Source organism: Danio rerio, chromosome 1 (genome assembly GCF_049306965.1).
Source record: "Danio rerio strain Tuebingen ecotype United States chromosome 1, GRCz12tu, whole genome shotgun sequence".
In the NCBI taxonomy this organism is placed as follows: domain Eukaryota; kingdom Metazoa; phylum Chordata; class Actinopteri; order Cypriniformes; family Danionidae; genus Danio; species Danio rerio.
Window position 1 is genome coordinate 10,450,152 of NC_133176.1, and position 16,675 is coordinate 10,466,826.

At 38.1% G+C, this 16,675-nt stretch overlaps 1 protein-coding gene across 2 annotated transcripts in view; it reads left to right on the forward strand.

The window, feature by feature from the left end:
* prkcba (protein kinase C, beta a) overlaps positions 1 to 16,675 on the forward strand; it is a 77,066-nt gene that overhangs the window by 22,401 nt on the left and 37,990 nt on the right. For both annotated transcript variants that reach the window (XM_005170844.6, NM_201029.1), the window contains 3 exon segments: positions 3,136 to 3,218; positions 7,156 to 7,267; positions 12,854 to 12,982. In XM_005170844.6, coding sequence (XP_005170901.1) covers positions 3,136 to 3,218; positions 7,156 to 7,267; positions 12,854 to 12,982 — 324 coding nt within the window.

Here is a 16,675-nt window from a genome sequence, read left to right on the forward strand (position 1 = left end):
CTGTTAAATTTGTTACTTCCTGCCCAGGGACTACAGATGTAAATTAGCTTTATAGCTAACTCTGGCACAACATGTCATGTTGTACATTGTCCCTGTATAAGTAAATAAAATAAATAAATAAATAACTAAATAAAGTAAATTACTTGGTAGCGTGGCTGTAGCGTCGCTACTTTATAAATCAAATTGCTTTTCAGAAGCAAAGCTATATTTTAGTCAAGTAGCACAGTAGCGTCCACACAAGCTACATTTACCAATCGTGGATCAATAAATGACAACACTTATTCACGGAGCTGTGAGGTCGGTGTCTACTCTAGACGATAAAACTAAATCCATATGATGGCGAGAATGATGATTTCTTCTTCCTGTTTTTCGTTAGTCAACAACAAAGGTTTTGCTGTGTTTCTGCCACCTCTCGCTCCAGTGATATCGCCAATTAGGCTAACACGAAAAATTTGCTTGACGGAAAGATGACTGAGGGACAGGAGTTTTCTTTGCATGTATGGATTTCTTTGGTTGTAACCAACATCCGGGGGAAATTTCAAGTCAACAGCACCTTTAGAAATATGTTTTCTGAGAAAAATGGTGATGTGTTCAACACTTATTTTCCCCGCTGTATATTCATATCGCAGCTAGGTGTGATTATAGTCTGAGGAATGATTATAGATATGATTATAGTCTGAGGAATAATCACGATTATTATGCTTTCGTTAATTTCAAAACACTACTAGTTTAGAAAATCACATGAAAACTCTTCATATTTTAAAGTGTTATTTAATGCTGCTCAGTATCCAAATAATACAGCACAACATGATATTAAAAACAAACAATAGTCTATTTCTGTTTGGAGTTTGAAATAAGTGAAAAAAGTTTTTGGCATTTAAACAAAAGTAAGAATTTTAGACTGAAAATAAATGGCCGCTCAGTTATTGTCATGTGACTCACGGCGCGCTCGTGGCATTTTTTCAACTAGGTGTGCCTGGAAAACGTGAATGCGCCGTGCATCAATCCCAACATGTTGTGAATGCAAAAGATGCAATATGTGACCGGCCCCTAGTTATTAGCATCAGTCATAGTTGATCCAGTGTGCGTGGATATAAGCCTCAGGTCCCGTTTGCACTAATTTGTTTTAATTTTAAAGCGCATAAGTTTGGCTACGGTTACGCCATCTGAAAACGGAGGCGGGGCTGCAGACATTCGCCTGTCTCATTGGGGCTTTTTTCTCAATATTAAGTAGCCTACATAAAGTTCAGTCCTGCATCCTCTCCTTGTAAATTCAGACTTCGCAAGTTTCATATGGAAAAAAAAACTCAAGAGGACACGTCGGGTAAATCCTCAAAGGGAACTGAGTACTTTATAACATAATTCACATCACCCTGTCTACGTTGTTTCAATATCTTAACAATAAAATTAAAACATGATATGAGGAACTGCCTATTTACATTTTGATATTAACTTAACAGACACCAAAAATATTGTTGTGTTGCTATGTATTTATATGACTGTCATCATCACTGTATGCATATTTATAACAAAACTGAGACTATAACATTACTGCCTCTTTTAATTTTCATTGAAAAATACCAAACATACCCTCTCTTTTGCTGAATATCAGTTTTAATAATCAATAATGGCCAATTAAAAGTATAAAGTACAATAAGTTTATACATTATAAGAAATAAATGCAAGCAATCAGTCAAATGTGCAGAATCAGTGTACGTGATTACATTAATTAATATATTCACTTATTTTTGCGCTCGGCCAAAACACATTACCTGAGAACAAGTTATAGATTCAAAAGATCAAAGTCGGGGAATATGTGGTTAGATATAGACAACAAGATGAATTAAATATCACGTTTAACAAATATAGTGAGGTTAGATCCGAGGGTAGATCAGTCTTTCGTGTACAGCCCTCATCGCTGCAGTGCATGCCAGAGTGTGTGTGGTCATGTGATGTGCGGACGGAAAGTTGTTCAGAAGCACTAGGTGAAATGCCAGTGTGGTTGTGGATCATTCTAAAATGCCGTTTAAAACGTATTAGTTTCAACGGGGTCTCATTGTACAAGCTCGGAAATTTAAACTAGTGCACAGTTGGCATATCTTTGTATAGTTGCAGTGGTATGTTCCATGGTGTTGAGAAGCCGTAATTTATTATTCGTGATTAATTAAAACACGGTTAATAGTGAAATAGGTTAATCGTTGCATCCCTAATTGCAGCAAAACAAAATATCACAATGTCAGATTTTTTTTTATTTCTTGTAGCCCTAATATATAGTGTAGAGCAGTGGTAGGGAACCCATGGCTCGCGAAACACATATGGCTCTTTGACCAAAATTACATGGCTCTCCTGCTGTCTCCATTCAATAATGTTTTATAACAGTTTAAAACATTTACAACAGTCACCAGAAATCAGTTTCTGATTAAAAATACAATTATAAATCCCTTTTTAATTGTATTTTTTTTGAGCAAAATGAATAAGAATTCAGTTAACAATTTAAAAAAACGTTTCAAGCAATCCACGTGTGCGGCACTATGGATAAACTTGAATTGCGACCCCAATAAAGATCAAACAACTTTTTATGGTAATCTTCTCGTGTATGTAAATTCAAACAACATCCATGAGATGTGATGGCGAAAAGAAAAACATTCTCTAAATTGGCCCTTTTTTCATTCGTGGACCTGCTCAACATGTGACGCTTCATATTTGTTTATTTTTGAGTTGTGCATGGACATGCATAGACATGAAGCTTTTGTTTAAACCTGTATTGTAATGTAGAGTAGTAATCTATCATCTTCACAATGTCTACATGCCTCAATGCATTGAGTTGCTGGCAAGTGATAGGCTGATTACAAATTTGTGTTAAGGAGGATTGGACAGGTGTACCTAATAAAGTGGCCGGTGGCTCTTTAAAATTTATTTGCTAAAAAAAATGTATAAATGGCTCTTTGATGAAAAAAGGTTCCTGAGCCCTGGTGTTGAGGTATGCGATTTCAGACACAGCCAATAACTACCCCTGAAGCACATTTGGTTTGACTTTTTTTGTCTTTCTGTAAATTAAAGTTGCGTTTCAATGTCAATCTGTGTGTTCTGTGTGATATTAAGAAGTGTCTCTCTCTCTTTCTGTTCTCCCCCCAGTGTGCTGTTTTGTGGTTCACAAACGCTGCCATGAGTTTGTTCACTTCTCCTGCCCAGGGTCCGACAAGGGCCCTGCATCAGATGTAAGTAAAGTCAATAAGCGCAACACATCCTCATCATCCTCTCCACTTCGGCTTTCTCTTCCGCCGTCTTTTCTGGTGGTGAAACTCTTCCTTTGGGGTCTGAAGAGGCTTCTTCCTGTGACTAAGCAGCAAATACACACACTCACTTATTCACGTCGTATACACACTGCTGGCCGAGCAGTTTAAATATTTATTGGTGGTAACTGATTATGTACTGTTTATTGAAGCCGAACACTAATCATGTTCCTCATGTGTTTGTTTGTGCTGTACCTTCAAATGCACATCGGCTTTCTCTTCTCTAATCTCTATTTATAGCCTCGCTTCCTATATGTGTGAAAAGGAGGCGCACACACACACACACACACTTCCTGTGCTGTTTTGTTACACCGCTGTTCCTTGAATGGTGTTTGTTGCGTGTGCAAGAATCCATGCTGATGCATAGGAAAGCTTTGATTCCTGACCTTTGCACCATCTGGTATTGAGGAAGATGTTAAATAATAATTGAACCATTAACTTGCCTTTGTTGGATTATTTAACTTTAAGTTTGATTTAAAAAGAGATTGTTTGTACTTTAAAGTTTAAACGGAGGTAAAACATTCTGCTTCTTCCTCTTCTAACTGTAGTGTTTTTAAAATGATTTTTGCTGCACTTTATTATTTTGTTGTTGTTGTTTTTGTTGAGGGGGCTCTACATTAGCGCCCCCTAGCTGTAGTAGTTTTAAAAGCCGTTTTAATCTGCGGACTGAAAAACAGTGGCTGAACTTCTAGTAAGTTAGAGGTTTAACTTGCAGTTATCGAGATCCCATTTAACCATGCGAGATGTCACAACGAGAAGGTGTTGTCAAGATGGCGGAAATGTTTACCAGAGAACATTTTCACCCAATGTTTTCATGATTCTCCAAATTTATTCACTACCTATTAATTTTTTATATTGTTATGTTCATTCATTTAGCAACCCCACCGTGCAACTTCACTCGCTGACTACTTTATTCGTTTTGTCATGACAGCCTACTCTGCGTCACCCCCTGTGGTTTTAAATAACAGCACAATGGTGAGCATGTCTAGTATGAAAGCCTCCACAGCTCGCGACTGTACATTAATCACTGTGATGGTTGGGTTAAGGGTTGGGGAAGGTGTAGATGTAAATATTTGTGATGGTTGGGTTTGGGAAAGGTGTGGACATTAATAACTGTGATGGTTGTGTTGAGGGTTGGGGAAGGTATAGACATTATTAACGATCATGGTTGGCTTAAGGTTTGTGGAAGGTGTAAACGTTAATAACTGATGGCTGGGTTAAGAGTTGGTTAGGTGTAGATGTTCGGTTTGGGGAAGGTCTTGGGTTTCGGTTTGTTGAAGGTGTAGACATTAATAACAATGATGGTTGGGTTTAGGGTTGGGGAAGGTGTAAACGTTAATAACTGATGGCTGGGTTAAGAGTTGGTTAGGTGTAGATGTTCGGTTTAGGGAAGGTCTTGGGTTTCGGTTTGTTGAAGGTGTAGACATTAATAACGATGATGGTTGGGTTTAGGGTTGGGGAAGGTGTAAACGTTAATAACTGATGGTTGGGTTAAGAGTTGGTTAGGTGTAGATGTTAATAACAGTAATGGTTGGGTTAAGGGTTGGGGAAGGTGTAGATGTTAATAACTGTGATGGTTGGGTTTGGGGAAGGTCTTGGGTTTCGGTTTGTTGAAGGTGTAGACATTAATAACGATGATGGTTGGGTTTAGGGTTGGGGAAGGTGTAAACGTTAATAACTGATGGCTGGGTTAAGAGTTGGTTAGGTGTAGATGTTAATAACAGTAACGGTTGTGTTAAGGGTTGGGGAAGGTGTTGACGTTATTAACTGTGATGGTTGGGTTTGGGGAAGGTCTTGGGTTTCGGTTTGTTGAAGGTGTAGACATTAATAACGATGATGGTTGGGTTTAGGGTTGGGGAAAGGGGAAGACGTTAATAACTGTGATGGTTGGGGTCGGTGTAGACGTTAATAACTGTGATGGTTGGGTTAAGGTTTGGGAAAAGTGTATACATTAATAACTATGATGTTTGGGTTTGGGGAAGGTGTTGGGTTTAGGGTTAGGGAAGGTGTAGACGCTAATAACTGTGATGGTTGGGTTAAGGGTTGGGGAAGGTGTAAACGTTAATAACTGATGGTTGGGTTAAGAGTTGGTTAGGTGTAGATGTTAATAACAGTAACGGTTGTGTTAAGGGTTGGGGAAGGTGTTGACGTTATTAACTGTGATGGTTGGGTTTGGGGAAGGTCTTGGGTTTCGGTTTGTTGAAGGTGTAGACATTAATAACGATGATGGTTGGGTTTAGGGTTGGGGAAGGTGTAAACGTTAATAACTGAGGGTTGGGTTTAGAGTTGGGGAAAGGGGAAGACGTTAATAACTGTGATGGTTGGGGTCGGTGTAGACGTTAATAACTGTGATGGTTGGTTTAAGGTTTGGGAAAAGTGTATACATTAATAACTATGATGTTTGGGTTTGGGGAAGGTGTTGGGTTTAGGGTTAGGGAAGGTGTAGACGCTAATAACTGTGATGGTTGGGTTAAGGGTTGGGGAAGGTGTAAACGTTAATAACTGATGGTTGGGTTAAGAGTTGGTTAAGGTGTAGATGTTAATAACAGTGATGGTTGGGTTTAGGTTTGGGGAAGGTGTAGATGTTAATAACTGATGGTTACATAACTTCAAGTTACACTTCTAACATACAAGTTGCGCCTCTTTATGTTACTCCATTGTCTTGCAGTCTGCAGACAGACCCTACTCTTTTAGAGTGCTGCACTATTCTCTGCATTGTTTATTTATTATTTATTATTTATTTATTTTATCCGTACTTTAATATCTCACTTGCTATTCTTTTGGTTTGTGGGTTGTTCATTTACTCCTGAAGAAATTAGAAATTACTAATGGAAAAATTTGTATGGTACTATGTTTAATAGAGGTTGAATGTATTATGAAATTGCCAAGTGTTTTTATCAACTGATAGCATTAGCGTAGAATTGTTGTTACAGTTAACAAACAAATAATAACACAAAAATATATTTGTATTATTATTTCATCTAATTGCCAAGGCAGCATTTCATAATACATAATGCACAAATATAAATAACTATTTGATATAATATAAAAAATAAAAAATCTAAACTGACTCAAACAAAAGTTGAAAAATAATATTTGTTCAGTGTGTGTGTGTGTGTGTGTGTGTGTGTGTGTGTGTGTGTGTGTGTGTGTGTGTGTGTGTGTGTGTGTGTGTGTGTGTGTGTGTTAACTAATTCAAAGTATTAATGAAACATGCAATGTTACTTTAGATTACTATTTACAAAAGTCATTTTATAGGTATATAGACCATTTTGAGGGATATAAACAAAAATGATGGTCCCAACTTATTTCCTTTAATTTCTACAACTTCTGAGGATCCAAAAATAGCCACATATTGATAATGTTATGATGATTAAGTTATGTTTAAATTGCCTTTTGTTACAGTTATTGAATAGTTTGATAACAAGCAGTAAATGTTCATTGGTCAATGACATCCGCACATTGAAATGGTCTATAGCATAAGTGTTTAAATAAAACGTTTAAATAAGTTTTGTGAAAATATCCAAATATGGGAAAAATTTGGTAATGTTTAGTGTTAAAGATAGGTTTATATAAAAATTAAACAGCACTTGTTATTACCAGATTGAAATATAATCATAAGAATACATGGTAATAATTGTGTATGTATTTTGCTGACTAATGATCTGCGTGAAGAAAAGTGGTTTAAAATACCAATTAATTATCGTTTTTGAGGAGAACGTGATGTAAAATTTTTTTAAATGTGCATATACTTAATGTTTGAGAAATAAATTTGACATATAAATCAAATCTTCAGTATTTGCTTCTGCATGATGTGTTAATTTCATATTTTTAAGATAAATTTTGTGTTTGTGTGTCACAGGACCCTCGCAAATATCATTCGTTCAAGGTACACACATACACCAGTCCCACATTCTGTGACCACTGTGGATCTCTACTGTACGGCCTCATACACCAAGGGATGAGATGTTTGAGTGAGTTCAAACACACACACACACACATTTGCTTTTGTGAATTATGGGGACATTACATAGTGCTTTATACTGTACAAACTTTGTTAATTGCCCACCCTACCCCTAAACCGAACCCTTAAAGGAAACTAGATTTACTTTCTGATAAAACTCATTCTGTATACATGAGGGCATCAGCAATGTGCACATTTTTTTGCTCACCGCCTTGTAATGCATACCTATGTCATTATACAGATTTGTGTCCTAAGATGTCACAAAACACGTACACACACACAGAGAGAGAGAGACAGACAGACAGATAGACAGACAGAGAGAGAGAGAGAGAGAGAGAGAGAGAGAGAGAGAGAGAGAGAGCGAGAGAGTGAGAGAGAGAGAGAGAGAGAGAGAGAGAGAGCGAGCAGCAGCAGTGTGTCAGTGCACATTAAAACCTTCATACAGTGACCTCTGTTGTCTGTGATGCTGCATTACATAACAAACCATTAGATTTACTCTGTTGAAACAGGAAATGTACGGTTTTCTGTTTCTGAAGTGGAGACTTATGATTTCCCAGGAGGAAAAACTGCAGGAGAAAAACAAATTTTAAGAAAAACGGCTTTTAAAATATGTATTTTATCTGAAATCTTCAACTAAAAAAAAAGTAAAAGAAAGGAAACACTTAAGTGTATGTTCTTCATGAAGTATAGTCAGAATTATTAGCCTTCCTAATTTAGCCCTCCTGTATATTTTTCCCCAATTTTTTTAAAATAAAAATATTTTTTTTCCACACATTTCTAAATATAATAATTTTCATTCATTCATTTTCTTTTCATCTTAGTCCCTTTATTACTCCGGGGTCACCACAGCTGAACAAACTTAGCCAACTTATCCTGCATATGTTTTATGCAACAGATGCTCTTCCAGCTGCAACCCATCTCTGGGAAACATCCATACACACTCCGCTCGGAAAATTTTAGCTTAACCCAATTCACATATAGTGCATGTCTTTGTACTATGTGGGAGAGCACCCAGAGGAACCTCACGCGAACATGGGGAGAACATGCAAACTCCACACAGAAACATCAACTGACCCAGCCGAGGCTCGAACCAGCGACCTTCTTGCTGTGAGGCGACAGCCTACTGCACCACTGTGTCCCCCATAACTAAATTCTAGTAACTAATATTATGATAATATTCAAGATACTAGTATTCAGCTTACAGTAACATTTAAAGGTTTAACTGGGTTAATTAGGTTAGCTAGGAAAATTAGGGTAATGGTTCGTTCTGTAGACCAGAGGTTTCCAAACTTTTCAGCTCACGACCCCCAAAATTACAATTCCAGTTACTCGCAACCTCCACTATCCTCAGAAGTGGTTATAAATATAAAAATATTGCACACAATGATGCACACACACCACGAAGCCTTTATAAACACGCGCATATTCACAACAAAAACTGCAACCGTCTAACTTCAAGATACTTTTATTCATAGTCATTTCTAGAGTTCACACTTAGATATTGCTTGATGCTATTAGCAGGTTTGGCATGCTGTCCCGGGAGAGAACCCTGAGCTCGGAGATAATTGAGCTCAGGGCTCACGCCTGGTCAATAGAGCATGTAAGGGGAGTATAAGATCAGGTGGTTCTTGAGAGCTAACCGTGGTAAAGGAGGAAAGGGGTGGATGGGGGGTTTCTTCGGAAAACGAAGATAAGGGAGTAATTTTTTGCTAGGCTACTTATTGTGAATTATAGTTAATCTGATTGGCTAACTAATGAATAGCCGCATTTCCACTATCAGGCCAGTGCGAGCCAGGGCTTATATCGGGCCAGGCCGGGCCAATCGCCCGGGAGGTTGAGCAGTGTGGCCGAAATCATGTCGCGTTTCCACTGTGAGGCTAGTAGCTCGCAGCGAGTCACGCAAACCCCGCCCCCAGAACATCACCCGAATCGAACGTCACTCAAACCGCCCACTTCAGCGAGAATCATGCAGATAAAGCACACCATCACGAAACTATTAAAATTAGGACAACCAAAACAAACAAATGACACGTTATTGTACAGCAGTACAACGCATGTCTATATGCACATGCCTGTGTGTTTTCATTCATCATATTCATTTACTCGTCGACCGACTATTGGCATCGAAGTCCAGTGGTCTTCAGTGGACCCGCAGCGCAGGGAGCGCACACATCCATAATATAACACCACATATATAAAATTATCCGTTAATAACTCGATATAAAATGTATTTTATAACATCCTCTAGACAGAATCTGTCCATCTTTCATCCCAAATGCTCCGGAGAGAACTGAAACATGATTTTTTTTTTCCCTATAGGCTTTATGACACTTAATAGATGATTCCCTTTATTTAAAGATGTTGCTTATTATATCTTAAGTAAAGGAAAGTGTTCAGTGTTTCAGCACATAAGAGCAGCACGTAATAAAATATAGCCTATATTTCGTTGCGCTCAGCAGCTTTGCACTAATAAAGCTCTTTATGTATTTAAAATTTCCTTTTTAATTTTACCACGTTATATAAAAACATACACACTTGTTTGAGGACACAGAGCACATTTTGAACTTGCAGTTTTCCCCGTCAAAAAAAGTGCTGCGCGGCTGCAGACAGAAAAAAAGGTCGCCTAGTTTCTGCTTTCACTCACCCCGAAAATGCTCTGTTTGCATGATTTGATTAATTTCATAGAATCCAAATACTTTATAAATAATATTTAAAACATTCTCCGGTGTTTATTTATTTGTTTATTTATTTTTTTAGAAAATATCTAAAATCTTTTTTTCAAAGAGGCTTTTGAAAAATGAAAGTTAAATATAAATTTGAAACAGTTTGATATAGTACCTAATTGTTATAGCTTTTGTTAGTTTTATATTGGTTTATTTATTTAATGTGATTTTATTATAGGCCTATCTGATATTTGTAATTCTTTAAATTATTTCAATATAGGGCTATTTTATCTAGATATGACACTATTGTTTTGAGTTTACAAAAGTGGACATGAAATTTGTAAAGTTTAATGTCTTACTATTGTATTTATATAGTGTATTATCACCAAAATAAATTAAAACAATAAAAAGAAAAGAAAAAAGCCGCTCGCGGCATCAACAGAGCTATAAATGGAGCGCTCTTTTCCTCGGTCTCACACACATACACAGACATCTAAACGCGCAAAAACACCTATTAAACTTGACAAAACCTCTTGAAAACCTTTACTGTCAGCTGTGTCTTTAATATGTGTAATATGGTGTAAAGATTATTATGCGTTATTGAAACATCAAAGATGCAGCAAAGAAAGATCATTTTATGCAACAGACTTACATTTAAAAGATAAACATAAGGGCGATCATATGCAAAAAAAAAAAAAAAAGACCCCAGCCTATAATTTGTTCCAGATGTTTTCTTTCTCTTATTTATTTATTTGTTATGTGTTTGGCGCATGTACTCGAGTGCGATTGGAAAACTGTGCCCGCCTCTCCTTTCACTCCGCCCCGAAGCCCCGGCTGGCCCTCTTTGGCCCAAGGTATTCGGCGGGCCGAAAAAGGCCGGCCGCTGGCCCCAAGAAAGCCCCGCTTTGGCCCGATTAGGCCCCGGAAGTGACAGTGGAAACGCCACTGGCCTTGGCTCGCCCTGGCTCGCTCGCTTTAGGCGCGATAGTGGAAACGCGGCTATTGTAGTCAAGAGACCAGCAGCAGTCAATCATATCTTGTGCTCCTCTCGAAATTAAGCTGCGGTCATTCTGTCATACAGCACTGCGAAAAGGGGCGGGATTAAACACTATTATTAGACATTTAAAAAGCAAGCGATTGCTCCATAATTTAAATTTCTATCCAGAGAGGTCATGTTTTGATCCTCGATTGGTCTCACGCAGACAAGTGATGTGATTTCGCAGGTCAGAGTTCACCAAGCTTGAACTTTGCACCGCAGCAACCTGCGAAACTTGACGCATGACCCCGCGTTTCCGGTCTGACGCATTCGCGTGCGTATGAATGGAGGTCTGTGGGAGGAAAAGCCCAGTGTGACCGCAGCTTTAGTTTGTGAAACTTCACTTATTCATTTGTTTAATTTAATAGTTACCTCACCGAATGAGACTGGTTTACAGCAAAAGTTTATTCTTGGTTTAATTTTGGAAACCGCCACTGGGAGATCCATGTACATTCATAGGGCCCTATCATACACCCGGCGCAGTGTGGCGCGGCGCAATACTTGTTTGGTAGTTTCAGCTTGGCGCAAGAGTCGTTTTGAGGCTTTTTCAGTTCATTCATAACAATTTGCTTTTGTATAATGTTATTATTATTAGCAGTATTATTTAATATATCCATATTTATATTTGTTTTATTAAAAACAAGCTTAGATTTGCCCACCTGTCAGGTTTTAGACCATATAGGGCACAGCATGTGTTTAAGGATATAACTCAGGTTTTTGAGCACATTTTGCTATTATTATTCATTTATTCGTTTGCTGGAAATTAGAACTGAATTTAGAAATAGTTTTGAAACGAATATTTGCGCTTAACAAGCAAAAGTATTTATTTATAGACTAATTGATGTCTGTGCGTAAAGGTTTCCCTATCCAAGAGCGAAAGTGAAAGTGATTCATTATCTCTCATTCTCACGCAGTAGATGCTCTGTTTAACTGTTTTCTGTTAAAAAACTGTTAACTGTTACCTGTTTGCTTGTGAAATGCTCATTTTTTCTACTTAGACTTACTCTGCGTCCTGTAAATAGCGAATGCGCTCTTGGCGCGACACAGCTGGGTCTTAAAGGGAATGGGAGATGAGACTCTAATTGGTTTATTCTTAAAACACACCTATAACTCATTAAGAAAATAAACTCAACCCTTTTAGACCATGCGCCAAAGCGCAAGGCAGATTGCCCGTCCTTAAATTAGCAAAAATCTATCTTGACACGCCCTGAAAGCATTTGCGCCCTGCGTTTTGCGCTTTTGCGCATGGACTGTCAAAATAGAGCTCATAGTCTTTATTGTAGCCTAAGTGAGTGCTGTCAAAGTTTAACAATGTGCTGTAAATGTGCTGTCTGTTGCAACTGATGCTATTGCTGTGTTAATATAAAATAATCACGGAATAGGTCGTAATCCAGTGGGAAACAAACGAATCTTAAGGCTGATGGGTTTTTATTCCCCATTGTTGTTTTCTTTTTTTTTTTTTTTTTTTTTATGAAAAAATTAAAACTGTTTTTAATCTTCTGAAGGTTATGGATAAAATATGGTAATTCTAATAGTTGAATAAAATTTCTCAGATTTTTGGAAATCACTATACATGCACAAATATAATATTGTATAGCTTCCTGTTAAAATATGAATTTAAAATATAGATTTGTAAGGAGTGTACTCGTATATGATGAGCACTGTACAGTATGTAATAATATATTGTTTTCTGTTATTTATTATTACTTTGCGCACTGCATGTGTAAATACAGCTGGTTATTAAGCTCTCTTTATATATATTTGACAGCGTAGGTGTGATTTTTGTGTGTCTCTGTGATCGTGGGTGTTTGTGTGGGCATTTCTGAGTAAGTAGTGAGTGAGAAACAAACGCTGCATGTGTGATGCTGTCCATCTAATCATGTGTGATTTTCTGCAGATTGTCTGATGAATATTCATAAGCGATGCTTTAAGCATGTTCCCAGCCTGTGTGGAACAGACCACACTGAGAAGAGAGGGAGGCTGCATTTCTCTGCTAGTATCACAGGCAATGTTCTCAGTGTGTCCGGTAAGTTCACACACACACAAACACACCAATGTAAATCTATCTTCATGGGGACTTCAATTTAATATTAACTCCTTACATTTATATATTGCATTTCTGGACTTACATTCTTTTGGGGGAGAATCTCCTCATCCACCACCCGTGTGCAGCATCCACCTGGATGACACAACGGCAGCCATATTGCACCAGACCGCACACCACACACCAGCTGATTGGTGAAGAGAAGATGTGATGAAGCCTATTATGATATGGGGATGGTTATGATGGACAGAGGCCAGTGGGCAAATTTGGCCAGGATGCCTGGATTAAACCTGGGATTTTTAACGACCACAGAGTCAAGACCTCGGTTTAACGTCTCATCTCAAGGACGCCACTTACTAGCCGCGTTTCCACTATCGCACCTAAAGCGAGTGAGCCAGGGCAAGCCAAGGCCAGTCACGTTTCCACTGTCAAATCCGGGGCCTGATCGGGTCAAAGCAGGGCTTTCTTGGGGTCAGCGGTCGGCCTTTTTAGGCCCGCCAAATATCTTGGGCCAAAGAGGGCCGTCATTACACTAGTTTTCCGATCGCCCACAAGTACATGCACCAAACAAATAAATAAATAAGGAAGAGAAAACTATATAATATAGCTGGTCAGTTTAAGATAGGCTATTACGCCCCAAGTCTAGGGGAAACGAAAAGGGCATAATAAACGAAGAACAAACAAATGTGTTGGGGTGGTGGATTTCCCAAACTAAACAAAACTTAAAGCAAAAGATTCCCTTCGGTCGACAACCAAACTCACACACTCAATTGAGAGTATATATGAAGATATTTATTATAGAAAAATAGGGTTTATATAAACGAGCATTTCGTCAGGGTGACCACAGGCCAAAATAACAAACAAAAGAATCTATAAAATAAATCCACTAAATTACCTATTACTATTTAAAGAAACATACAAGAATCTTACCTGACTCCCTAATATAAACAAAGTCAAAAGTAATCAAATAAATAGGCAGGTCACCCCTACTCGCTCAAACTCTCAATAAATATTCAAGCATAGGATGGTCATCAATACAAAATTGATTATTGTTGGTCGTCGGCCGAAGGGGTGAGGGAAACCCAGGAGCTCCACTCCAAACACCGAACGCAGCAGAAATGAGCTCTCCTGCCGGAAGCTCCCTTTTATACAGGCCTCGTAGACCAGCAGCCAATCAGAGCAGGGAATCACGCCGGCGTGGGAGCCTATAAGACATCAGAAAAACAGCAAGGAGGCGGGACAAAAGAAAAAGGTGTACAATCCGCAATAATAAAAAAAATAAATAAACTTCAGTCGTAACATAGGCTATTTCATAAAACACCTTATAGGCTAGGGGTCTTTTTGCCTATGATCGCTCTTATGTTTCCCTTTTAAATATAAGGCTGTTACATAAAATAATAAAGTTTTAACTTATAAGTTACTTTTCTTTGCTGCGTCCTTCTTGATGTTTCAATTACGCACAATAATATTTACACCATATTAAAGATACTGCAGCCAGTAAAGGTTGTCAAGAATTTTGGTCAAGTTTAAAAGGTGTGTGCATGATACGTGTGATAGACCAGGCAAAAGAGCGTTTGCTTGACAGCTCTGTTGAAGCCGCGAGCCTCTTATTTCTTTTTTATTTATAATGGAGATCATACACAATATGAATTCAACAGAAAGACATAAAACTTTACAAATTACGTGTCCGCTTTTGTAGGCTCAACACAATAGTGTCAAATCTCGATAAAATAGCCTAAGCTATCTTGAAATCGTTTAAAGAATTACAAATATCTGATATAATAAAATCACATTAAATAAGTAAACCAATATAAAACACACAGAAGCTAGCTGTAACAATGTAGTTATATACAAAGGTATAAAGCGTTTACACATTGCTGAATACACACAGGATGTACAGCAATATCCAAATATCTTTACATATAAAAAAATTAAAGGATTGAATGTTACAAAAATTATTATTTTTTAAATGAATATAAAAACCACTGCCTCCGTACCTTCATCTCGAGGGGCTTTTTTAAGTTTATTCATGACAATTTGCATTTGTATAATGTTATTATTATTTATAGTAGTATTTATTATATGCACATTTATATTTGTTTTAATAAAAACAAGTTTATATTTGTTCATCTGTCGGGTTTTGTAGATGTTTGCATCACTTTATGGGGCATAAGAATAGGATGTGTGTTTGGATAGAACGTTTTCATTGTTCATTTATTTGTTTGCTGGAAATGCAACTGAATTTAGAAATAGTTTTGAAACTAATCTTTGCGCTTAACAAATAGAATTAAATGTGTAGGCTAATGAATGTCTACAATGAAGTGCATACAGCACTGTTAAGGAGTAAAGACTAAAAGTAATCTAAAGAGGCAGAATGGAGGAGGCTATCACATGCTCGCCCACTAAAGCTAAGCAGGGCTGTGCCCGATCAGTACTGGATGAGAGACCACATGGGAAAGCTAGGTTGTTGCCAGAAGGGGTGTTAGTGAGGCCAGTAGGGGGCGCCCAACCTGCGGTCTGTGTGCGTCTAATGCCCCAGTATAGTGACGGGGACTCTATACTGCTCGGTGAGCGCCGTCTTTCAGATGGGACGTTAAACCAAGGTCCCAACTCTCTGTGGTCATTAAAAATCCCAGGATGTCCTTCAAAAAGAGTAGGGGTTTAACCCCGGCATCCTGGCCGCCACTGTCCATTATGGCCTCCTAACTCTCCCCATGTCATAATTGGCTTCATCACTCTGTCTCCTCTCCACTAATCAGCTGGCGTGTGGTGTGTGGTCTGGCGCAAAATGGCTGCCGTCGCGTCATCCAGGTGGATGCTGCGCACTGGTGGTGGATGAGGAGATTCCCCCCTATGTGTAAAGCGCTTTGAGTGCCCAGAAAAGCGCTACAGTATATAAATGTAAGCAATTATTATTATTATTATTATTATTTATCCTCGTGCTGCGGATGCTCTGTTGAACTGTTTTCTCGCTAGTAAAGCGTTCAGTTTATCCACTTACAAAGTCCGCCATGTAAATAGCAAATGCGCCATGACACGACGCAACTGACTCTTAAATGAAATGGGAGATGATACTCTTATTGGTTTAATGCAAGGTATGCTCAAAACACACCCATAACACATAAAAAATAAGCACAACGCTGTTAGACCATGCACCAGGGTGCAGAGCGTGTTTTTCAGTCCTTAAAATAGCAAAAGTGGACATGCGCCTTAGTGCTTTTGACTTTAGACTTTGCACCTAGATCGTTAAAATACATCCCAAGCAATTTAACAAAGATGTTTTTTAAAGTCACAGTGAGAAAATGAATAGAGAAAAACACTTCAGTTTCTAGCACTGTAACAAGTAGTGGTATTTCTGACATGGATTAAAAAAAGAAGATGCACACCTAAAAAAAAGAAATACATTGATAGCTAAATGCACTGGATTGCAATTTCTCATTTGTGTGCTTTAAACAAGTCAGATGCTTTTTAAAACAAATTATCTGATAATAATTGACTCATTTTATGGATGGAGCGCTAAGAAAGGGCTTTGTTCAGAAACTGGAAAACCCACAGCTGTGCTAGTTTTGAATATGTAACGTTATAAGCAAATATGCTCATTATGCCTGTTGGTGCTGTTGTGGAATCAGCAGGGCAAAAAGCGAGCAGCCTTTTAGCTTAACTTTCAGCCAAGCA